Below are 25,430 nucleotides of genomic sequence, written 5' to 3'. Positions count from 1 at the left end.
TCTCACAATCAACTCCACAGTTCTTCAGAGAGACCTTGAGAGTGTCCTCGTATCGCTTCTCTGACCACCGTGTGAGTTCTCCATAAAACAGTCTTTTTGGCAAGCCCACGTTCTGCATTCGAATCACATGGCCAGCCCATTGGAGTTGCGCTCTCTGCAGCAGAGTTTGAACACTACCAAGGTAAGTGAACTTGTCCACAGCATTCCAAATGTCTCCATTTGCTGTAACCGGTGGTTCCACGTCTGGATGGTGAGATGGCGGCTGCTGGAGCACCTGTGCTTTCTTGGTGTTAATTGTTAGACCAAAATTAGCACAAGCAGCAGAGAATCGGTTCATACTCTGTTGCATCTCGGCCTCCGAGGCTGCACTGACTGCACAATCATCTGCAAACAGAAAACCATGCACCAACACTCCCTCCACTTTGGTCTCGGCTTGTGGCCTTTTCAGGTTGAAGAACTGACCATCAGCGCAGTAGCTGACCTTGATGTCATGTCCATCCTCATTGAAGGCATCCCCACATCATCACAGAAAAGATCCTGTTAAAAAGCCTGGGAGCAAACACAGAGCCTTGCTTCACTCCATTGGTGACTGGGAAAGCACGAGAGCATCGTCCATCATCCAGAACCTGGGCACGCATGTTGTCATGGAATTGATGTGCAATGTTGATGAACTTCTCCAGGCAACCACATTTTGCCATGGTCTTCCATAGGCCCTCATGACTGACAGTATCAAAGGCCTTGGTCAGATCTACAGACATTGTGTACAGACCTCTGTTCTGCTCCTGGCATTTCTCCTGGAGTTGTCGGGCAGCAAACACTATATTGACTGTTCCTCAGCCCTTTCTGAAGCCACCCTGGCCCTCAGGTAGATGACCACCTTCCAGGCGAAGGATCAGCCTGTTAAGGACGACTCTGGCAAGAATCCTGCCAGCAGTGACTAAGAGAGAGACCCTCACTGTAATTATCACAGGACAATCTACTTTACCTTTATAGAGATGGACAGCGGAAGCATCCTTGAACTCTTGGGAGATAACTCCCTCTTGTCATGTAACCTGGAAAATTTCAGCTTTTGTATGAGCAGTGCATTCCCCCTCCCCCCCGCCACCGTATGAATCTCACTGGAATAGTGAGATTGTGAGGCACGAGGTGCCTGGCCACAGGAGAGGGACCTAATGGCGTTCACACCTCTTCTTCAGTTGGAACATCAGCTAGGGAGGGACTGACTTCAACCTGAGGCAAACGGTCAATGGCCTCAGCACTGACTGATGGCGGTCTATTGAGAAGACTACGGAAGCGTTCAGCCCGTCTCTCCAGGACCACGTCCTTATCACTAATCAAAGTGGCTCCATCGGCACTGAGGAGTTGAGATGCACCGTAAGTCTTTGGCCCACACACAGCCTTTGGGGCACCATAAAAGTGCTCCAGATTGTTACCATCAGCATCAAACTGAATTTCATCTGCCTTCTCACTAAGCCAAGAATCCTGCATCTCTCTAAGCTGCCCCTGTACTTTACTTTTGATGGAATTAACGCTGCCTTCTTAGAGATGGATGAACTCTCCTGCTGGTAAACCCTGAGGAGTTCTCATTTTTCATTTAGCAGTTTCTGAATTTCCCCATCACTTTCGTCCCACCAGTCTTGATGTCTGCGAGTGTTCTGATCCAGATGAGTAAATGCAGGGCTGTGCACCGAATCTCTGAAAGTTGCCCACTCCTCTTCTGCTCCACTCTTGCCAGCTGTGGGTTGGCTGAATTTTCCCTCCAAGCTGGCAACAAAGCATTCCCGTTCAGAGAAGAGCTCGAATCTGTGGACGTTAATTCTTCTGGCAGACATTTTGCCTTGGAGCCGCCACTTTTGCTGAATACGAATTATTTAGAGCATAAGTCCATGATCAGCCCAGCACTCTGCACCACATGCTGCCTTCAACACTCTCACATCCTGTCTCTTCTCCTTACAATCACAGTCTATTAAATGCCAATGTTTGCTGTGGGGGGGCATCCACAAAGTTTTACTGCGTTTAGGTAAATGGAGGACAGTGTTGGTGACGAGAGGGTCATGAGATGCACATGTCTTCAGAAGTAAATGACCACTGCTGATGCTGTTTCCAACTCTATTTCTCCCAAGGACTCCCTGCCAAGTCTGGAAGTCTAAGCCTACTCTGGCGTTAAAGTCACCCAGAATTACAAGCTTGTCCTCTTTTGGCATGTTGATGATGAGGGTCTCCAGGTCTTCATACAATTTTTTTTGACCTCATCAATGTTCTTCATGGTGGGAGCATGGGCACGGACGATAGTGGTGTGGTGCTTTCTTGTAAGCGGCAATTACACTGTCATGAGCCTGTCATTCACTCCTCTTGGCAGGCAAAGAAGCTTGTTGACTAGATTAGCTTTGATTGCAAAGCCTTCTCCAGCTTCACGGCACTCTCCATCACCATGGCCACTCCAGAAAAACCTGTATTCAGCCCCAACTTCAGTAAGCTGGCCTTCACTGGCCTGCCTAGTTTCACTCAGGGCTGCTGCGTTCTCTTGCAGCAAGCCATTCACCTTTCAGGTCTGTTGGACTCTGTGTCAGCCATCACACACGCCACATACTGATGGAGAGTGGAATCCTCCTTGCAGAAGGTTTTGTACACTGCATGGTGGGATCCCTGCCTGCCACAGTAATCAGGTCAGGGTTGGTAAGCAGACAATTTTTAAGGCATCTTTTCTGGTTCCTTCCTCACAGCAGGAGGTGGGCAGTGCAGGCCTTCAAAGGATGCTCAGACACCCAGGGGCTGCCGAACGCCACTGCTGCTTCCAGTGTGGACACGACCCTACGGCCGCCTACATGCAGGGTTGTGACTGCAGCTCCCAGCGTATCTGCACCTGCTGCTTCATCACTTGCCTGTCGCCACAGGACTCTGAGGTAGCTCAAAATGGTAAGAGGGTACAGGTGATGTCTTTTGACTTGTGCATAAATCAGATTGAAGCGAGGCAGAGGTGCAAGAAGTTGTAGGCCTCATTGTCTCCTTCAGCGCCATCAAAGTCTGACCAAGTCTGAAGAGCTCCACAGTGTCTGCTCCAGCCGCCTTCGCGGCCGCTGGAACAAACTGCTCTTGTCTGACGAATCCACGAGAGGACGTCTTCACACATGTGGGGAAGTCGCTGCCCCCCAACTCACCGAAGGGTTAGAGACCCCTCAGTTACCCTCGGCCTGGTGTAGTGCATCCGCTCCAGCTCCTGGAGCTACAGCTGGGTGAATCAGGCAGACGCCAGAGGTGGAAGAGCAGCCCTCCCCCCAGAGGGGCGGGTCCTCCCTGAACACCCCATGCTAGACATCTCCTGTAAAGCAGGGAAGGCACTCAGTCAGCAGAGAGAAGGGGCTGCAGGAAAGTGCCCAGCTCCGGGCTCTGAGCCACGGGAGAGCCACCCTGCCAGGTGACAGCCGGACCAACGCAGGGCCCCACAGCTCTGGGAGAGTGACGGGCTGGGCTCCTGCTCCACCTGTGCAAAGGTGCAGTGGTGGGAGAACAATTATGGCCCCTCCTAACAGAGAGGAGATCAGGGAGAGGATCCCGGGTGAAAGGAGAAGGGCACTTTGGAGCCCCAGCGGGGGCCTGAGCAGCAGGCCCAGTTGCCACCTTGGGGAAAGCAAGGGGGGGCAATTCGACATTCCCTTTTTGATTGCCCCCTGCAGAGAGCGAAGCTCAGGCCTGGGCAAGGACAACCCCTCCCTCCCACTCTCTTTCAGGCCTGGCCAGGTTCTGGCCCGCAGGGCAAGGATAAAGCGCTCCCGCAGTCATGGTCCGGGTTGGGAAGCCCACGCAACCCTCCGGATCACCCCCCTGCAGCATGCCAGACAGGTCTTTGAGACATCTGTGGGGCAGGTGAGGCCAAAGACATTTCCTGTGCTGTTCCATCACGGGGGGCAGCAGGACCACCGTCACCCCTGATATTGGGAGAGCAAGCAGGCCGCTCTGGCCCAGCTTGAGACAAAAGCATTTCCAAGGTTTAGTTGCTGAAAGCTGTGTGTTAGAAAAGCCCCAAAGGCCTGTGGGTTCTCTCCTCAACCCTCCGCAGGGACTGCCACAGCTCATTACCGGCATGCTCGGGGAGGGCTGATTGCATGGTAGAGGTCGGCTCTGGCCAGGTCATGTGATGGGCACCACAAGCAGCCGGCTGGACAGGGCTCAGTTGAGCAGGGGCCACAGACAGGCCATGGGAGGCAGGCATGTCTAACCGGGAAATGGCCGGATGAGCAGGTGGGAGCTGAGAAGGGAGGCGGCTGGACCTGAGCTCCAGGTGAAGCCCTTGGGCAGCCGTGGAGAGCCTGGAGACAGCCAGGCCTCTGCTTGCTCCCAGGACAGCCCAGGAAAGAGGGGGACAAGAGCCCGGACTAGGGGAGGGGTGGGCATGGCTCCGTTTGGAGATGGGCACCATTCGCACGTAAGCTCCTTGAGCGCAGGGACCGTGTCTTGGGAGCTTGGCACACAGCCGCCAGCCGAGAAGGCCTGTAGGAAGGCTCCTGCACGCTCCTCAGGAGGGTTTATGGAACGCTGAGGTGGCTGAGCCCATGGAGGGGGAGACACAAGGGACTGTGCCAGGGCCCGGCAGACACAGTCACACTCACCATTCACTCAGCTCTATGTCCCCGATAAACACAAATGCATCGGGGAATCTGGGCACAGCATACCAGAGGCTGCCACAAACATGTGTACGTGTGTGTGCGTAAAACAGACACCAGAAATCCATCGCCACCTCCTCAAAGTGATCTCAGCCACAGAAGGACGCGATGGCCGCAGCCAGGAGGGGGCTGACACTCGCCCATCAGGCGCCCCCGCAGGCCCCCACAGCCCCTTACCGGCACCTCTACGCCGTTCTTGCCCGCGAGCAGCCACTCCCAACACGCGATGGCCGTCTCCATGCCGTGTTCATTGAACATCCGGAGGGGGCCCCAGCACAAGTGGTGCAGGAGCTGGGGGTCACAGTCTAAAACCAAAGGGGCAGACAGAGATGCTGGTGAGACTCGATGCTCCTCTGACAGCACCTGAAGGGCTGCCGCGCAATGGGGAAACGGAACATTTCTGATTGAGTTGCTGAGTATAACCCCCCCGCCCCTCGCAACTCACTGCTTGAGCAGCCCCAGCTAAGGGACTTAAAAAGCTTTCACGCTATCTATTCACAAGCAGAGGACGGAGTCTCAGTGCAGCCCCTGTGGCTGGGGGGCGGAGGCCCACCGAGCATCCCCTTCTGCTCTCTGGCCCGCGAGAGGGAGGTGAAGTCCCCGGGCCGGACATCTCCCGCGTGGGAAGGTGGGACACGTGACAGAGCCCCTCACCCCTCGGGCCTCTGCTGTCACCTGGGATGCTGATCAGCATCGCCGTCAACTTGAACATGGCCTGAGTATAGTGCTGAGCCTTGTGTGAGTCCAAGGCTGTGTTCAGCTGCTGGACCATCAGCTTTTTGAGGTCGGACGTGTGGCCTGTGGTGTCTGAGAACTGAATCATTCCGTAAACCTGCAAGGAGACAGGGCATCGTCGGGCGAAGGCTGCCACCAAAGCCCTCCGTTTCATCAGGCACCGATGAACCAAGACTAAAGCCATGCTCCTCGCTCTACCAGGATGGGGAGCACAGTGCTGGGATCAGGGCCAGACTGGGAATCGGGGAGACCTGGGTTTGAACCCCAACTCTGATGCTGACTAGCTGAGTGACCCTCAGCAAGCCTCTTACCCTTTGAGCCTCAATTTCTCTTTCTGTACAGTGGGGACAATAATCCCCACAGTCCTCACTGTCATGGGGTGGTCGTGAGGCTCTGCCAAAGTCAGGTGCTACCAGCTCTCAGACCCTGAAAGTTGGGCTCGGTGCTGGGCACCAGAATGGGGCCTGTCAGGAGGAGGGCAGGGTCCACTGAATGAGAATGAGGACACTCAGCCAGAGACCAAGAGTCTGCTGGGGCACACGACAGCCCGTCAGGGCAAGCGCCTGAGGGCAGACCCAACCCAGCAGCAAAGCAGAGGGCACAGAAAGGCAAGCTGAGGCTTCAGAGAAAGGAGAGACTCCTAACAACCAGCACCATCCTGGGGTTCTGAGCCAGGGGAGCAGCTGATGCTGGTGGGACATGGGCCCGCCAGACGGACTTCTTTTGGGCAGAGTCAGGGCTGGTGGGCACAACTCACAAAGCCAGCCTGTGGCCTCAAACAGACTCCACCAGTTCACGGTGTCTGACGATGGACCTGGAGTGCAGCCGACCCCCAGAACACAAGCCACAGGAAGTCCCTTCTCCTGGCCTGCGAGGCACCTACTCCTCGGCAGCCTGCTGTGAAGGCCTGGCTCAGGCACCCCCAGGGCTCCAGGAAGCTGCCTTGGCAGTGCTCTCTCCTGCCTCAGGTTCCCTAGAACTCCTTGCCTGCCTCTCCTGCATCCCCTCACTCTGTAGGCTGTCTTGCCCTGGCCTGTGTTTCCCAGGAGGATGACCTCGGATGTCAGGAGGCTGGGGACTCTTCGGAATCTAACACGGCCAGTGCCCCACACTCTGCAGGTGCTTAAGAAATGAGCCCTGAGCTGATCCAGGTGCCAGGCTGCCAGCGTCTGCTGCCAGGCAGGCTTCCAGGCCTTTTCAGTACAAGGACCCCTTAAAGTGAAAAATGCTGCAGCCCCCAGGCACCTGACTGTACTTGGTGACTGAGAAAGCAGCCCTGAGCTGGCGGTCCTCGGGGACTCCAGGTCCACACAGGGCACTCTTAAAGGGTCAGCGCACTGAGGCAGGAGGGGTAGGCTCTCCAGCTTACACGTGCCCCCCCCCCCCTTGGGCACTCCCCACTTCCTGGTGCAATGGAACCAGCCTCCGTGATAGTTCTAAGCCCAGGGCTGACCATGTTCCTTCCCTGCTCCATAAATTCTGCCAGGTACAAATGCCAACTCCTGTTTGGCGCACCACCCACTCTCCTTCTGCTTCTAGGTGCCAGCCAGCTCGCACACACCCTGTGTGCCCTGAGGGCCCTCCCTCTGTCAGGACTTCCTGGGTTGGGGTGGGAGGGCATTACCTCGCCTGCATAGCGGTTGCGCAAATTCAGGGAAGCCATGAAGTTGGAGTAATCTTTCTTCACGCATGCGGGCCGCTCGGTAAGCTGAGTTACCTAGAGATGGAGAGAAGCGTCACCGGGTCTGAGCACAGCCAGCTGGCCAGTCTCTCCCTACTGACCTTGGAGGCTCTCCTAGGAACCAAGTGGAAACCTCAACTGTCCCAGAGGCCCCTGGCCTTTCTTAAGTCCCCTGTAAAGCCCAGGAGCAGAACAAGCAGGGAAATCGAGAGGCTGCCCACATTGGTCAGGCTTTCTCTTGGGCGTTGGTGACACCTCTGGAGACCCTTTGGGCTCCTCTCTCAGTCAGCTGCATCACAGCAGCCTGCACGAGGTCATTCACTGGCCAAGAGCTAGAGGATGTCCCCCAGGCAGGGAGGGAGGGGGGAGAGCGGTTGTGGTCCCAGCAGCCAGGGAGCTGGAGGGCAGAATGAAGGCCAAGGGAGGGAGTGAGAAGAGGGCAGACTTCAGTTCCAGAGAAGGAACAGCTTGCTGCCAATCAACTGTCCAACCGAGGCACGCCGGACGTTCCCTCACTCCTAAAAGTATTTCCCGTACTTGGTAACTCAGCTATTCAACGTGCCTTGTGGTGTAAGGAATCATTAAAAAGTCCCTAGCCCTTGGCGGGCCTGTCTGTGGAAAGGCTACCAGAGGAAAGGAAGACTCTCTTCAGGAGAGAAGGGGCCACTGAGGTCACAGCAGAGCCCGCCATGGATGCCTGCCACGAAGCTCAGCCCAGCTTGCCCACAACACTGTCACCCCTGCCAGGAGGTTCTCCACAGCTGGGACTTTCAGGGAGGACCGAAGGACCTGGGTGAGGAGTTACAAGGGCAGAGGCCGGTCTTTGCCTCTGGCAGGGCCCATCTGCCTGCCATCCTTCCCCTCAGGCCTGGCTCTCTCTCCTCTCCAGAGAGCCTCCCGGAGGCTCTGTGGAGGCATCTACTGCTTGCAGGGATGAAGAAAGCAGAGAAAGAGGAGGAGGATCCTCGCTCCTGCCCCAGGCCTCTTGTGTCCCTAGATGGTGAAGACAGCCTGAGAGCACCTGAGAGGGAGGGGAGCCCTCGAAGGACAGGGCGTAGGGATGGGGGCAGTCTGGCTCCCAGTGGGGGTGCTCCAGGCGGCAGACACACCCAGCACAGCAGCAGGGGAGGGGAGGGCAGCACAGAGACCAGGACCACCAGCTTCCACACTGCATATCCGCCGTATGTGCTCCGGGGCACCGTGGCCATTTAGTCATTGTGTGACCCTGAGCTCTTAATTGTAACTCTGGGTGCTTCAATTTGCGGATCTATAAGATGGGGATGACCCTTCCAGGGCTGCTGTGAAGGATCCAGGGAGATCTGTCAAAGGGTTCCGATGGTCTGAACACGGAGAATGACAGTGTGGTGCAGTGGTCACAAGGCCCCAAGCCACATTCCTGGCTTTCCTACCTACGGCCTGGTGGACCCTTCCCAGGAAGCCACGGCATCTGCCCGCCTCAGTCTCTCCCCACTCCAGTCCGTCCTCCACTCAGTCACTAAAGCACAGATCTGACTACATCACCCCCTCCTCGGTAAACTCCCATGGCTCCCTACAGCCTCCAGGATCCATACAAAATGCTCTGGTGGGCCTTCAAAGCCCTTTGCCATCTGCCCCTCCCACCTCCCCAGTCTTCTTACACCTTCTCACTCCCCCCCGGTACCCTCTGCTCCAGCGCCACCAGTCTCCAGGCTGTCCCACAAACAAGACATCTCTCCCCATCCCTGGAACGCTGACCTCCCTGGCTTCCTTTCCCAGGCCCACTTTACTCCCGGGCCTTCCCTCTGTTTATTTACTGTGTGTACCATGTTTGTACATATCTGTTTGCTTGCAGTCTGCCCCTTTAGATCCTGAGCTCCTTGAGGGCAGGGACTGTCTCTTTTCTCTTTCTGAATACCAGCCCTTAGCAGGGTACCCGCACAGAGCAGGGGCTTAATAAACTCTTACTGATTAACTGATTGAAGGAGAAACAGAATTCCTGAGCCAGAGCTCTGGTTCAGCCACACCTCCTGCTGAGGGATGGACAGGTAAGTGGGTGGATGGATGAATGGATGAATGGAGACGCCTGCCCTCCGGCCTCTCAACCAGCTCCCCAGGCTACAGTTTAAAAGACACCCTAATTCTGCCCTGGCCTGGAGGGGGCAGACACTCACCCCCAGCGTCGTGTTCTGCCGATTGTAACCAGCAAAGTGGAGGATGCTCTCGGTGGCCATGGCCAGGCCCGTGTGTTGGGACAAGCCTGATACCCAGTTCTGGTGCTTATTCAGATATTCCTAAAAAGGGAAATCAAGTTGTTTTGTTAAAGACAGAAAATGAAAGCCTGAGGGCTGAGGACCGGGCTTTAAATCCTGGTCCCACCATTTCCTAGCCACGTGACTTTGGTCTGCTGACCTCCCTGGGCCTCATTGCCTTCCTCTACGGAAGGAGCGAGCAGGACTAGAGGGTCCCTTCTGGCTCTACATCTATGGTGCTAAGCCTGGGATGGGGTGGGGAGCAGCAGAAGCCGGACGGCTGAGCTCTCCCCACCTAACACCCTGCACAAAGATCCAGAAAACTCATCAGCCCAAGTCCTGGTCAGGACAGCCAAGAAAACCACCAGAGTGAGTCATCATTCCAGCCCAAGTCGGCGCAGAGACAGAAAGGTCAGATGAGACCTGGCCAGGAGCACACCCACCCAGGGACTGAATGAGGGCAAACCACAAACTCAGATCTGCTGAGCCTGAAGCCAGGATAGGATGAATCAGGGCAGCAATCTCAGACCAAAGGGAAGGCTGAAATTCTCCCCTTCTGAACCTGCAGAGCTTTCCAGCAAGCTGACTGTGGCTGGGTCCAGCAGCATCTACTGGAATTCCAAACAGGGGTAAGCCAACAGTTGTGCTGCTCAGACCCAAAGTCAGGCCAGGAACACGCGGAGCTCAGAGCAAGAGGGAAGCGATCAGACTTTACACCATCATCTTGGGAACACCAAAAGCATGGTCCCCAGCCTGAGCTATCCCTGAGATTCTGGAATAGAACGTCTGATACTCCAGCAAAGTAGCAGAAAGATCCAAGAATACATAAATTCAGTGCCAACATTACTCATGGAAGTGGGTCTGATGTCAGAAAGTAGGCTGAAAGAGTCAAAAAATGTAGGAAGAACCTCACTACAAAAAAGCTATTATGGTAATAGAGACACTCATGATACGATCCCAGAAGAAGAGAATGACTCCAAAAAATCAAGCAAAGTCTCAAAAGAAAAGCACAGCTTGGGCCTAAGTTCAACTAGAATTCCTCAAAAAGATGAAGCAAGAGTCAAAAAAAAAAAAAGATTTAAAAAATCAAATGAGTGCATCAGAGGAAAAAATGGGAAAAGAACGGAGAGCTATGGGAGGGGTCATAAAAGAAGTCTACAAAGAGAGAGGACCTGAAATGTTTTGATGAACTTAAAAGGAAAGAGAGGAAAAGGAACATACTAGGATGGAAAAGGGAAGAGGAAAGGTGCTGAAAATTATCTCCTATAATGGAGGTGCAGAAGAAGACTCTGTAAATAAGGAGGAAAGGGTGGGAGGAGCAGGGGACATTCAAACTCGCCTCTCACCTGAACTGAGTCATGAAGGGAAGAGTACACAGACACACTCACAGTTGGGTACATTTCATTCAACAGGGAAGCAGGAGGAAAAGGGAGAAAAGAGGCTGGGGATAAACTGCAGGTAGATTCAGGGGTAAATTAGTCCTAAGCAAAATATAAACAGAGGAGGGTGGATCTTGAAGAAGGGTATTAAAAAAAAAAAAGAAAGGAAAGAAAACTAAGAAGCTAGGCTCAGGAGTGGAGGGAGGGAAAGGGAAGAGAAGCAGATTTCACCAAACCCAGGGCATTGCTACTGAGATACTCCTTCTTTCTCACCAACCTCTTCTTTATAATGTGGGAAGAAATAAATAAAAACAAAAGGATAAAAGAGGAGGATGGAGGGAGACAACAATAATTACTGTGAACTTCAGTGGGATGAACTCTCATAAAAGAGAAGAGAACAGCATGACTGATCAGAAAGCAGAATCAAACAATATGTTGTTTACAACACATACACTTGAAACAAAGATTCACAGAGTTAAAATAAGGAGCTGGGGCAAAATCCATTATACTTTAGCTGAAGCAAAAAAGGGAGGGGTGGCAATCATGATCTCACACAAGGCAAAAGCAAAAACCGACTTCACTAAAACAGACAAATTACACTTTATTGAAAGGTCCTGTACACAATGAAGTAACATCAACATTAAACATATGCATCAAATGGCATAGATCTAAAGACTTAAGGAGTTCCAGGGAGAGACAGACAGGAAAAGTATTATAGTGGGGGGACCACAATTTACCCCTTTCATAAACCTAGATAAATCTAACCAAGAAGAAAGAAGTTAAGGACTTGAGTAGAACTTCAGAAAAATTAAATAGGATAGTAGTGAATGGGAAAAGTTTACATATTCTCAGCTGCCTATAGCACCTTTATAAATATTGACCATATATTACAATAAGAAAATCTTACAATGAATGCAGAAAAGCAGAAATGTTAACCATATCTTTCTTAGAACTGCTCAAAGCAATAAAAATTATATTCAATAAAGGGCTACTGAAGAAATGATTAAATTTGGAGATAATATAATTTAATCCTAAAAAATAGAGGGTTAAAGAACAAATCATAGAAACAATCGATAAATTCATAAAAGATAATAAAAACAATGAGACAACATACCAAAATTTTTGGTATGTCAAAGTAGTCCTCAGAAGAAAATTTGTATGTCTAAACATTTTCATCAATAAAAGTGAGAAAGAACAGATCAATGAATTGGGCATACAACCAAAGAAAAATCTAGAAAACCTATAATTAAAAAAACCCCAAATAGAAATCTTCAAAATTAAAAGCAAATAAAGTGAATTAATAAGTAAAATGAGAAGCCACTTCTTTGAAAAATTGACAAGTTCTTAACTAATTTGATTTTTACAAAGAAAACCAGATTACCAGTATCAAAAATGAAAATTCGTAACCAATGAAGAAGAAAGAAAAGCAATTATTAGGAGCTATTTTGCCCAACTATATGCCAATAAAGCTGACAACATAAATGAAACAGATGAATGATCACAAAAATATAAAATGCCAAGATTAACAGAACAAGATACAGAGGAATCAAATAGCTCAATCTCAGTAAAATCAAAGTGAACAAGTTATAAATGAACTCCCAAAGGAAAAAACTCCAGGACCAAATGGACTTATAAGTGAAAACTATCAAATATTTAAAGAATGAATTCAATGCTACATAAACTGTTTGTTAGAAAAAATAGGAAAAGGAGTCCTACCAAATTCCTTCTATCAGACAAATATAGTCTTAAATATCTAAACTAAGGAGTCAAAATACAGGAAAAAAAAACCACTATAGATCAGTATCTCTGATGAATATGGAAGCAAATTTTAAAAAAATTAGCAAGTAGACTATAGTAATATATCTCAAAGATTATATACCAAGACCACCTTGGTTTTATACCAAGAATGAAGGGCTGGTTTTAACACCATGAATACCAAGAATAACAAAAATCATTTATCAACAGATACAGAAAAAACTTTTAACAAGCTACCATACTCATTCATTTTTTTTTAAAGGCAATTGGAGTTAAGTGACTTGCCCAGGGTCACACAGCTAGTAAGTGTTATGTGTCTGAGGCCGGATTTGAACTCAGGTCCTCCTGACTAGGATCTTTCCTTAATATGATAAGTTGTATCTATCTAAAACCAAAAGTCAGTATTATATAGAATGGAGATAAGCTAGAGACCTTTCCAAAAAGATCGGGGGTAAAGCAGGGACAACCATTATCACTACTGCTCTTCTACATAGTGCTCTTAATGCCGGCAACCTTGATATGAAAAGGAAATTGAGGGAATAAGCACAAACAAGGAAGCGTCTTGTGTATGACAGGATGGTCTAACTGGAGAACCAAGGAGAGTCACCCCAAAAGTAACTGAAACATTAACAACCTCAGTGAGAGGGTGAAACAGAAAGCAAATCCAATGAAATCAGCATCTCTGTGCATTCTACTTAGAATGACGACAGGCAGTGTAAATACTTGGGAGTCTACATGACAAGACACACCCACAAAACACGCTGATCACAAATGAAGACAGATTTCAATAACTGCAGAAACAGCACCTGATCGTGGGCGGGCTGAGTTTGTCGAGCTAGAAAACACCAGAACAAAATTCACCCAGAGGAAGCAGCATGCTTGCTCTCTTACCTAAATCCTTGTTCTCTCTCCCTGTTGGAACGTACGCTCCAGCAAAGCCGAAATATTTTGATTTTCATCTTTGCAACCCCAGTGCCAAACACACCCAGCGACTGTCATGCAGGAGGTACTTAATTAAAGGTTTTTCGAATTGTTTTGTTTCTTCCCTGAACTCATACTTCAAAATGATTCACTGTGGCACGGAGGTAATCTGGGGTCCTCAAAAGTGATAAGTGTGTGAATGTGTGTATGCGTGAGAGTGTGTGTGTATATGTGTGTGAGAATTTGTGTGCATGAGTGTGTGTATGTGTGAAAGTGTACTGTGAGAGTGTGCATATGTGTGCGAGAGTGTCAGTGTGTATGTGCGCGAGAGTGTCAGTGTGTATGTGCATGTGTGTGGGGGGGTGTTGGTGTGGGTGGGGGGGTAACACACCAGCAGCTCATGTACCCAGTCTGACGCCAGCCTCACTGGGTTCCAAGGGGCTCATCTCCACAAGTCTCTGATGATGACACTGGCTGCAGAGACTGGAGGGGCCCCCACACCCAAGAAGCCTTATCACCTATAGCAGAACCCCAGGCAGCTGGATGCCTCATCCTGCCATCCTGTACGCAGAGAAGTTTCATGTCATTACCTGCAGGTGGGATTTGGTCACAGTTGGGGCCCATTTCATTGCCTCTTGAAGGATCATCTCACAGCGTGCTGCAAAGTCCTTCACGATGTTCTAGAAAAGGGTTGGGAATGTTAACGATCTCTCTGGGAGAGCCCAGAGAGCAGGGCCCTCCTCTTCCTGGTCAGGGTGCTGCTCCAGCACCATGGTCAGCTCTGAGAGGGCCAGGGTCTCCCAGTAGTCTCTAGGCCCTCCTTTGGGCTCCATGAAGATGTAGAAGCCGATGTCCAGCCACAAGCTAATGGTTACAAAGCACGCGGCTCTATGACCCTCACGCTCTGATCACGCTCATAGGAAGCCGGTGCAGAGGGCAGGGGCGGCCCCGGCCCCAACGCTCCCACCTGTTCTCTGCCCTTGGCGGAAGCCTTGCCACAGATTCACCCCCTGCAAGACGAGGAGCCCCCAGGAAGCTCAGGGAGTCATCGGCCTCTTTCCAGCTCCTACAGCTGACGAGCTCCACTTAGCGCTCCCACTTTCCAGATGTGAGACCAAGGCTCAAGGGAGGGAAATGACCTCTCCAGGGCCTTCCTGCCAGTGAATGGCCAGCGGGTTTTCCCTTCTGTCTCCATGGATATGCCTGAAACACTGTCCAGTGACTAAAGATCTGGGGGAGCCCTTGGCAGCCAACGCCCCCCGGACACCTGTGCCTGAGAAGCTGTGAGGAGGGCTGCACCCCTGCACTAGCAGGAAACCAGACAAAAGAGCGTGGCCAAGGCCCCGTTTCTGCTCACCTCTCGGGCCTCGGCAGTGTCAGGGACTGTGATTCGATAGGGAGTGTCTGGGATGTCGTAGTAAGGTTGGTCCTTGTGAATATCCTGAAATGTAAAAAGTGACTCTTCCTGAGCTGCCTTTATAAAAGCCTATCTTCTCGAGAGCATGAAATCACAAGTTTAATTAAAAACTGAATTACGGCTGGGGGAAAGGGGTGACCCACCAGCGGGACCTTCGGCAAGGTTCCGGGCCCCTCTGGGCGACGGAGGCGTCAGACTCGGTTATCTTTGAGCTTCTCTCAGCTTTAACACGCTAACGACCGTCCAACCTCGAACACCTCCCTCCTCCCCATGGACCCACCCATGCCTGCCCTTCTGGGATCTAAGGTGCACTGCACCCCAGCTCAGGTATGCTCTGACCTAAGGGCCCTGCCAGCTCTGACCTTGTAGGTTCCTAGGCCCCCCGCACCTCAGCTCTGACATGCTCAGCTTCATGCTCTCAGGTCCTTTCTAGCTTTCACATTCTAACCTCTTCACCTAGCTCTGACCCCTAGGATTTGGTGTCAGGACCCAGACTATCCTCCGGGAATGGCTGTAGAATGATGAAGAGAACCTCCTCTTTACAAAGCCCGTCCACAGGGAAGCCAGACTCACGGCGCTAAGGGACAGTGACAGAGTCTGCAGGATGTCCAGCATGGTCTTCAGGACAGTGCCACTCCACAGCAAGTGGGGAAACCTGCGGTAAATTGTGCAGACATACACTGAGTCAAAAGGTGTCAAAGCAAGGCATCCAGCCCTCTCCCTATTGGAGGCCGAGCCTTCCTGATCCTAGGCCCCTAGAAGCGCAGCCCCCAGACTTGAGGTCTCCCCCAACCTCCGCAATCAGGCTGTGAGACAGACAGGGACTGCTACTTCCCTCCTGGGGCTCTCAGAGTCAGACTGGGCGATTTGTAAGCTCCCCCAGCACTGCTGCGCCCAACGCCACCAGGCACGCAGGAGTGTAAGAACCCAGCTTTGCACACCCCCGGGCAAGGCATCTTCACTCTCCGGCCACAAGTCTGTGCAGCCTGCAGAAGGGACGCTGGGGATGTGTGGGCAGTGCCAGCTCTAGGTGCCTGTTGTGACGCACACTAGAGAGCGTGCCTCTGCTGTGCTAGTCTCTCAGGGCACATGAGGCTGGGCTCCCTCTGCTCTGAGCTGCTCCCCACCGAGGGGCCTGTCAGGGCTGGCCGTCTGCCCTCCATTGCATTCACCTGCCCAGTAATTTGGGAAGGGGTGATGGCTCTGTGTCCTGTTTGAATGGAAAAGGGGCAGTCTGGCAGGGTAGAAAATGCAAAACTGGGAGTTAGGGGTACGTGGTGCAAGCGCTGCTCTAGCAAAGAATAATAATCACAGCAACAACGCTAATACCTGACCTTAAACATTATTCCCAAGTTTGCAAAGTGCTCTGAAGGCAGCATCTAATTTCTGCCTAGGCTCGCTCACTCCTGTCCTCTGCACAATGAGGAGAATCATGCTCCACGTGACAGGGGGCTCTGGGGAAAACCCTTGGCCAATGGCAGGGAGGGGGTGTTCTGAAGGAAGCGATTCTGGGGAGCCTCTTAAGCTCAGTTAGGAGGCCTGGGTGTGTGTGTGGTGGGGGAGGCACATGACATTCTGTAAAACATAAAAAGTAATCTTAAAAAAAGTTGGTCTGTTTTGTCCGGTGCTGGGGACGTTTTAAGGAAGCTGCCAACAAGCCTGAGTATACCTGGAGGAGAGAAGGCCTGGGTGGGCATGAAGGATGCTGGCTTCCTGAAGGCCTTTTGTGGATAAGGGGAAGAGCTGGCCTTGGCTCCAGGAACAAGGAGCCACTGGGGAAGACTGATTTCTTTTTAACCCAAAGACAAACTTCTGGACAATCTGAGCTGCCTCCAAGTGGAGTCTTGGGAGCTGTCCCTGGGGGGCTTCAAGAAGAGGCCAGAGGCCCACTTGTTGGGATACCTGCTGCCACACCATACACCCTCTGAACCGTCTCACAATAGTGACATCTGGATACTGACTGATGAGGCAACTGAATAAAGGAGGCCCACAGTCTGCTTTTGGTTTAAGGTCTAAGACGCTTCCTCCCCCGGGAAGCCTGCCCGAGTCAATCCTTCCCCCTCTTCTGTACTCTTATAGACCTTTCCTACCATTCTCCCCTTTCATCCTTGGACCCACAGAAGTCAATGGGAATGAAATGAAGGACTTTTTCCTGTCTTGGCTGAGAGGCCACGCTTGGCTAAGACCAGCAGCCACCCAGGCCACAGCTCTGGGGGGTCCCTGGCACCCTGCAGGCTTTGCAGCAGGTCTGGGGGACTCATTTCAGAGGGCCCCACTATGCGTGTGGTTGGGCCGGGCCCCCCAGCCAAAGAAGGTTAGGAGGAGGAAATCTGACAAAGTCAGGCTTACCTAACTTTGGAAATTCCATTCCCCGGGAGGCAAGTGCCAGGCAGGCCTAGGCTAGCCTGTATCCTCCGATCCGGGCCTGGCACGAGCCTGTCCTGGGGATGGGAGATTTCAGCGAGCTCCCTTGGGCGCCCACAGTTCTACACGCCCCCTCCCGTCTCTGTCCAGATTCCTAGCAGGGGAATCACTTTCTCCATCTCGGTCTGAGGGATGAGATCCCTCGAGCTCTCCCACAAAAGGCTGTGACAAGGGACGTACTTGTCGACGAGTCCCGACAGATACTTGTCGGCAACCCTGCGGATTCTCTTGTGGATGTGATTGAAGTTCACGAGCAGAAACTGGGCATGCCGCTCAAGCTCCTCCTCATTCTCCTTGGTTTTGGCCTGGACAGTGGGGAAGGACAGAGGCTGTGAGCGTCCCCAGTGACATCCAGGGTGAAGAAGGAACACGGTCCCTCTCCCACTGACAATCCAGGAGGGCAGATGAGCTAGAAAATCCAATGAGGCGTGACCAGGCCAGACAGTGAGGATCTGGAGTCTGAGACCCTAGGTCCTGCCTGTGGGACTCATCTGCCTGCAGGAGGAGAGATGGGCCAGGCCTGGAAGGACAGCAGAGCTGGGAGGAAGGCACTCCAGGCAAAGAGGACAGGAGCAAGGGAGGCAGGGAGGGCAGGTCCTATGATGATGGCTGGTGACGAATGTGCTGTGGCTACCGGAACGTCAGGCCGAGGACAAGGGGGCAGGGCAGACAGGAGCTGAAGGCCAGAAAAGGAGCCAGGGCTCAGTGTGGGGGGCAGGCGGCAGAAGGTCTTAGCAAGACTTACCTTTTCAGCCATCATGTTGAGAAAAGCGTCAAAGACTTTATCCGCCACGGCGATCACACACTGCATCATGCCTGGGAAGAGAAGGGATTGTCCAATGAGGGGACAGGCCATTCACAGGCGCAGCTGGTGAGAGAGGGACCAAGGGGTCCGGCCAACAGCGTAAGAGAACCCAAGTCGGCCACCCAGGCAATAAGGCGGCCTCGCCACCACCTCGCCCCAAAGCCAACACGAGCCCGAGGAGGGTGGGGATTGGGCGACTGGGCGTCCAGGGGGCCGGGCACCCTCGGATCTGAGCACCATGGCAGCTCAAGGAACGTGAACCTGCCGGGGTGAAATCAAAGGCTCTCGAATCAGTAAACCCTAAACCCATTTCTATAGCAGCAGGACAAAGCCAGGGCCGTGGCACTCTGCGGCAGGGGTCTCCCAACTTCGATTGTGCACGTCTCTAAAAAGCATATGTAGAGTTATTTATGGTAAAGCATTATTACGTACCCCTCGTAAGGATGTGCAGAGTTACTTACACGTTTTATACATGTACTACAATACCAATAAGGACACACATCATAGAACAGATGCAAAAAACAGGAAGTAAAACAGGATGAGACAAAGATGACATGGTATGTGATCCCCAAGTCAATGGGAGGCAAGACAGAGTAGTCTTGGAGAGCCAGCTGCAGCCCCAGGAAGATCTCTGTTCAAAACCTGCTTCTGACACGTACTGTCTGCATGACCCTGGGCAAGTCACTTGACCTGGACATGCTCTCTGGTTCTATGTTGCAGAGAAGGTGCTGACCTGCACTGGCAGAGGACTGTCCTCACCTGGGAGTTCCCTCTTTCAATGAAATCATAGGTCTCCTTCACACCCCTGTCTCTAGCATAAGGCCGATGGGGAGCCATGGGGATGACGGAGTTGGGAATGATGTGGTTAGACTTTCACTTGGGGGAGGAGAGACTGGAGTGGGGAGAGACTAGTGACAGGTGAGAGCTGATGACTTGAACTGGGTGGGGTGGGGTGGGGTGGGGTGAGGGAGAAGGAGGACAAAAGGTTGGCCCTGGCCTGGTGAGAAGCTGGGGATGGGAGGGAAGCTTTGGGGAGGATGAAGTGAGGAGGCCTGGGGTCCAGTTAGCTGGACCGTAATGGCACCCCCCCGGGACTCACTCTGGGCCACCCTTAATGCAGTGGGGAGAGGCAGGGGTCTTCCTCAGCAGGCACTGCTCAGGGCAGAGCCCGCCCACGATGATCTGGGGAGCAGGGGCTGGAGGGGGCAGCTGGGCAATTGTTGAGGACCCATGCCCCAGGCTGCAGTAGGGGATGAGGAGAGGGAGCTGGACTGGAGATGATCCCCAGAGCATCCACAGTAAAAGGTCCCGTCTTCCCACCCTCCACCCCACTGATGGACGATATGCCCCCTGAGGTTAGTCTGCGGTGAACCATTTTCATCCCATGCCACCCTATCAGTAAAAAACCAAAACAAAAACCTCCCATCAATAACTATTTGTGAAAGACCTACTATGTGCTAAGTAACAAGGGAAAACAGAGAGGAAAAAACTTACAAACAGGACCTGCTCTTTAAGGAGCTCATATTCTAACAGGGAAAATGATGCAAGATGTAAACAGTGTAAATAAATATTTGTGGGAGAAACAGCAGGGAGGACAACGGGGGTTGTGGGGGGGGGAACAGCAGAGAGGGGCGAAGGGAGGCCAGGTGAGGGGCTCTGAATGCTACAGAGCCTTTGTATGTGATCCTGGAGCATTACAGGTGTGTATGCGTGTGTGTGTGTGTGTGTGTATACACATGTGTGTGCACGTGTATGTGAATGTGTGCATGTGTGCAAGGCTCTTGGTCAGAGCCACACTGTAGGTAAGTTGCTTGGTCCGACTGTGTGCCAGACCCCATGCTAAGCTCTAGGGGCACAAATTCAAGGAAAGAGTGGTGAAGGGGGTGGGGGAGGCAGTGCTGGAGTCTGGAAAGTCAAAGCAGTGAAGATGAAGGTCTGGGAAGGGAGAAGGGGGTTGTCAGAGCAGAGGGACATTTTGGCACGGGGAGTCTGGGTGAGAAGGCCCCAGGAACCAGGGGGAGCCCAGAGATGAGGGATGGAATCCATCGCAACCTGGAGGAGGAGGCAGGAGGTGGGGGAAGAAGGGTAAGGAGAGTTGAGCTGGTTCACCTCGGCTGACAGGCCAAGACAGGAATGAGGACAGGCTAGAGCCAGGGCTGAGGGGCTGGAAGGCAGAGGGAAGGATAGAATGAGGAAAGGCTGAGATCAGATAAAGAGATTTTTGAAGTGGCAACGTGTCCACATTTGGGGATTATCTTTTTAAAAAGTCACGTGCCTCTCAAAGGGTATTACAAAGCTATAATCGTCAAAACAACTGGTCCTGGCTAAGAAATGAGTTTTGGAGCAGTGGAATAGCCTGGGTATCCAAGACACGGCAGTAAATGACCACTGTAATCCAGTGTTTGATAAATCCAAAGATGCCAGCTCTGGGGATAAGAACTCACTGTGTGACAAAAACTGCTGGGAAAACCGGAAAGCAGTTTGGCAGAAACGATATAGTGACCAACACCTCATACCATATACCAAGACAAGGTCAAAATGGGCACAATGACTTAGACATAAAGGGGGATACCATAAGCAAATCAGGGGAGCATGGACTATTTTACTTGTCAGATCTATAAAGAATTTATGACCAAACAAGAGATAGAGAGCACTACAAGATATAAAATGGATAATTGTAATTACATTAAATTAAAAAGTTTTTGCACAAACAAAACTAGTGCAGCCAAGATAAGAAGGAAAGCAGAAAACTGGGAAATTTTTTTTTACAAGTTCTCTGATAAAGACAACACTTCTTAAACACAGAGAGAACTGAGTCAAATTTATAAGAACAGGAGTCATTCCCCAATTGATAAATGGTCAAAGGATGTGAACACACAGTTTATAGATGAAGAAATCAAAGCTACAGTCACATGAAAAAAATGCTCTAAACTACTACTGATTAGAAAAATGTGACAGGATTCTGGGAAAATGGTGGAGCAGATCAAAAAATTCCAAGGTCTCCAGATTTCCCCCACAAACAAGACAAAATAGTGCCTCAGGGTGAACATGGAGAGGTAAAAATAAACAAGACTTGCGGCAGAACAGTGGTCCTCCTGGGACAACAGACAAGATCTTAAGAAAAATCCCAGTGCAGTTTTTTCTATCTTGGCCATCTCTGAAATCTTGGTGAACCCCATGGGCCTCTTCTCAGGACAGTGTCTTTAAATACATAAAGTAAAATACACAGGATTACAAAGGAAACTAATTATATGGAAATATAGTTACCAAAACATTTTTTTAAAAGTTCGTGAAGTCTAAGGAGTTAAGAACTCTTGCTGTATAGGATGTTCATTCAAATCTTTTCTTCACCCACTTGGTCTTTGCTGTGTGGATGGACAAGCAAGGCTCCCATGACTGATCATAAATCTCCCAGGATCCTCTGCAGTATTCTGGGATTGGACGTCATCGGGATGATGTCCTGCACAAACAGGAGCACGGGGAGGATCTCTCCATCCACAGGGATCCCCTCCTAGACTCCAAACTCCTCCAATATGGTGGCAAATAGCTGCGGTGATCTGAAGAACATTCTCCACCTTTAAAAACTGAATGATTAGTAACCCGATTTTTTTCATGAGGACATCGGGATTACATATGGTCTGTTGTTTCTGGAAAATCTTGGTTTCACAATCTAGTCTCCAGAGTGAGGCTCTACGTTCAGTTTATCTCCACATTGGATTGGTTTCCGTGGCTGCCATGGCCAGAAAGGAGACCGACCTCCCAAAGACATTGAGCTCCAAGGAAAGAAATGGAGCTGGGATTGGGCTTCTTCCATTATGACACTCACTTTCCCAATACCATCTGCCAATTATGCACATGATTTTATTCACCTGTAGAACTGTGGGCCCCAGGATCTTTTCTAACCTTTCTCCATACCCTATGAAATGGGGGAGAGAAGGGAATAAGCATGTATAGAGCACCTGTCGCATGCCAGACCCTGTGCTAAGCACTTTTCACAAATATGATCTCATTTGACCCTCACAACAACCCTGGGAGGCAGATGCTGTTAGTTTCCCCATTTTAGAGGAAACTGAGGCAATCAGAAGTGACCTGTCCAGGGTCCCACGGCTAGTAAGTGTCTGAGGCTGGATTTGAACTCGGGTCTTCTTGACTCCACTGCACCAGCAGTTGCCTCAATCTGTTCTCCCCAAATCTCAGGTGCGTATTAGACAAACTCTGCACAGCTTCCTCTCAGTCTCTCACTGATTCCAGGTGTGCATGGCCACTGTCTAATTCCAGTGGTCTCCTTGATAGTGACTCGGGTCCGGAATCCAAACTCCCCTCATTGGCTCCCCTTTAGAAGCATGACGCAATGACCGCAGCGCCGCGCCCCATCTGCTCTTCCTCCTCTGCCCGTCGCTTGAAACCTCCTGTCCAACGGCATCTGTGGACTCCCGTTGTCACGGCCCAGGAGACACAAGGGAGGGACTGAGATCCCTCCCTGGCCTCTGAGGTTCAGCCTCCTCTTCCTTCTTCCCTCTCTCCTCAGGGTCTCGTTCTTCCACCCTGCAGACCCTCTGCCGCCTGGAACACCCTGGGGACGTCCTTCGTCCCCCCCACACACTGCCTACAGGGTGATGACTCGTTCTGGCTATGGCAACGCTCGTGTTCGGCAGAAGAGCCGCCTCGCCACACGGCTCCCTCACCTCGCGGCCCCCATCGTGCGCTGTCCGCCCCCATCCCAAAGGCAGCTCCCTAAGGACTGGGGTCACCTGGCTTTCTTGTTTTTGTATCCCCGGAGTTGAGTACTGGGCAAGCACACAAAGCACACAGCAACGGACCGATCTGTGCTCTGTCCAATAAACATGGGACCTAAGTGTGCCTCGTCTTCCAAGAAGGCAGAGACTGGCCAGTGCAAGAAAGCATCTACTGAACACAGGTGGAGAATTAGTAGGTGATTTTCTTTTTTCAAAGTTGTCAAGTAAAACAACTGAAAGAAATGTTGTGAGGTCAACAATTACAGGGAAGAGATGGACAGAGGAGGAGGAGGAGGAGAGAGAGAGAGAGACAGAGAGAGAGAAAGGGTGGAGGAGAAAGAGAGAGAGAAAAAAAGAGGAGAGACAGAGGGAGAGAGAGGAGAGAGGGGGGAGAAAGAGAGAGGGAGAGAGAGAGGGAGAGAGGGAGAGAGGGAAGGAGAGAGGGAGAGAGAGCGAGCGAAAGACAGAAAGAGAGAGAAAGGGGGACAGAATAAGAGAAAGAGAGAGAAAGGGGGGAGGAGAGAGAGGAAAGGAGAGAGAGAGAGAGAGAGATTTGGGCAGAGCTGGGAAGCCTGTGTCTGTGTGTCTGCATGCAGGCGCTCAGTCCTGCTCGGGGCCCCCTGGCCTGACTGACAGTTTCCCTTTGATCCCTGGGCCCTGCAGGAGACAAAGCACAGCAGCTGCAGCCCCCTCAGACTTGCAGAGCCTGGCATGGGGGGGGACAGCACAAGCATTGCGTTAACCTCATCAGGACCTTCCAGGGAAGATCAAAGCCGGTGGGGCAGCTGGTTTAATGTCACCTTTCTGACGGTCCATCTAATGACAGATGTTTTTGTGATTGCCTCCTTGAGGGAAGGTTCCCCTCCAGTTATAAATCTTGAATCACAAAGGGACAGCAGACAACAGGAGAAGCTCTGAGCACTTGAGCAGTAATCCAAAGGCCTGAGCCGGGGTCCTGGGGTGACACATGCTTGCTGTGTGATATTAAACAAGTCCCTCTTCATCTCTGGGCGCCTCAGTTTCCTCAGCAGCCACAGCTACCGCAGACACAGAAAATAAAAGTTCTCCCCCGATGGGGTTTTAGCTAGTGGACATGAGGTTCGAGAAGAGGCCTGGCCACAGGCCTGGCTGCCACCCCCTGAAGCTCGCAGCAGCAGAGGCCCCCAACACAGCAGGAGTCCCTTGGGAGCATGGCCTGGCTGTTTCTCTTTCTGTCTCCCCAGCACTTAGCACATAGGTAACGCTTAATAAATGCTTTCCCATTCAGTCCTTCAAGTGAGGAAGGGCAGCAATGTGGGTGGGCCCTGGAGAAGGCAGAAGGACAAGTTCTGTGTCCCTAGGACACGCTGTGGCCAGCCTGGACAGAAGGCCGGCAGAGCGCCATGGAGCACGTCCAGGGTTGGGCCAGCTGTGGGCTCGCTCTCGCCCTCCCTGCAAAAAGCACAACTCACGCGTACTGATTTCTCTTAATAATGTCGGCTCTCAAGGAAGGGAGGGAGGGAGAAAAAATTTGAACCTCAAAATCTTATAAAAAAGTGAATGTTAAAAACTATCTTTACATGTAATTGAAAAAAATTCTATTTACAAAAAAAAAAAAACAAAAAAAAAAGAGAGAGAGGATGGAATAAAAAAAAAAAGATGTGAGCCCTCCAAATGCAAACAAATTGATGAGAGAAAATGATGTCCTGGCCCTGATTTCCACCAGGATGAGGGAAAGGAACTGCTAGAAAGTATGGCAGCCTTCTCCACATGATAACAGAGTGCCTGCTATGTGCCAGGCGCTATTATCACCCCCACCTTACAAATGAGGAAACTGAGGCAGGCAGTGGTGAAGTGATCTACCAGGGTCACAGCGACAAAACGCCTGTGGCTGGACTCAGGTCTTGCAGACTCCAGGCCCTGCGCCCTACGCACGGGGCCACCAAGCTGTCTCTGAGCATGGCTGATACCCGGGCCTGGACGGCTGAGCAGATTTCACAGGGCTCCGAGACTGGCTGGGGTTCCTGCTCTAGAGGGGCATCCACCCCAGAGGGTGGGAAGCTTCCCAGAATGAAGCCTGACAGCACTCAAAGAACCGATTCCAGCGAGGACATGGGGGAGTATCTGGGATTTACAACATGCACGTTTAGGCCTCGTGTCTGGAAAAGGCCGCCCTCCCTGAGTCTCTCAGAGCAAAGCCTGGGGTTGGGAAGAGGCAATTCCAGCTCATGACTTCTGCCCCCCACATTTCCTGGCAGCCACACAGGCACCCACTGTGGAGTTGCCCCCACTCCTCACTTCCGTGCACACAGATGGTCACTTCTGCCCCCTCCTCTGGGAAATGGGGGGCTTGCCCTCTGTGGCTTCACTGGGCCTCAGCAACATTCAGTCTACAGTTCTAGGCTTTGCACAAGAAACTCAAGTATGGACAACGGTAGACATTAATACTCAAGCATTTCTCTAAGTCTAAAATACCTGGCAACAGGGATTTTTAAAAACCCAAATTCCTAAATTCGTGTGAAATTCCTGGTCCCCTTGGGTGTAGATATGGCACAGTGAGGGGAGGGGGAATATGGCCACAGAGGAGTGCCCCAGAAATCCTGGCCCCTGCAGGCCCAGGGACTGTGGGGCATGTCCTCCGGCCCCTGGGTCCCCAGGACACTCTACGGCCACCAATGGAAAGCAGAGCGGGGCCAAGACTTTTCTCCA

At 51.6% G+C, this 25,430-nt stretch overlaps 1 protein-coding gene across 1 annotated transcript in view; it reads right to left on the bottom strand.

Annotated features, from left to right (window-relative positions):
• The window catches only part of PI4KA (phosphatidylinositol 4-kinase alpha), a 140,615-nt gene that overhangs the window by 30,876 nt on the left and 84,309 nt on the right, over nucleotides 1-25,430 (bottom strand). Inside the window, exons 24-32 of the mRNA XM_027847472.1 lie at nucleotides 17,947-18,017; nucleotides 17,382-17,506; nucleotides 15,351-15,432; nucleotides 14,718-14,801; nucleotides 13,951-14,040; nucleotides 9,228-9,347; nucleotides 7,021-7,113; nucleotides 5,337-5,493; nucleotides 4,839-4,966 (exon numbers count right to left, since the gene is read on the bottom strand). Of these exons, the coding sequence (XP_027703273.1) occupies nucleotides 4,839-4,966; nucleotides 5,337-5,493; nucleotides 7,021-7,113; nucleotides 9,228-9,347; nucleotides 13,951-14,040; nucleotides 14,718-14,801; nucleotides 15,351-15,432; nucleotides 17,382-17,506; nucleotides 17,947-18,017 (950 nt within the window). The remainder of the gene's footprint in view (nucleotides 1-4,838; nucleotides 4,967-5,336; nucleotides 5,494-7,020; nucleotides 7,114-9,227; nucleotides 9,348-13,950; nucleotides 14,041-14,717; nucleotides 14,802-15,350; nucleotides 15,433-17,381; nucleotides 17,507-17,946; nucleotides 18,018-25,430) is intronic.

Source organism: Vombatus ursinus, unplaced genomic scaffold, assembly GCF_900497805.2.
Source record: "Vombatus ursinus unplaced genomic scaffold, bare-nosed wombat genome assembly UNPS02015411.1, whole genome shotgun sequence".
Lineage (NCBI taxonomy): Eukaryota > Metazoa > Chordata > Mammalia > Diprotodontia > Vombatidae > Vombatus > Vombatus ursinus.
This window is presented reverse-complemented; position numbering and strand designations above follow the sequence as displayed.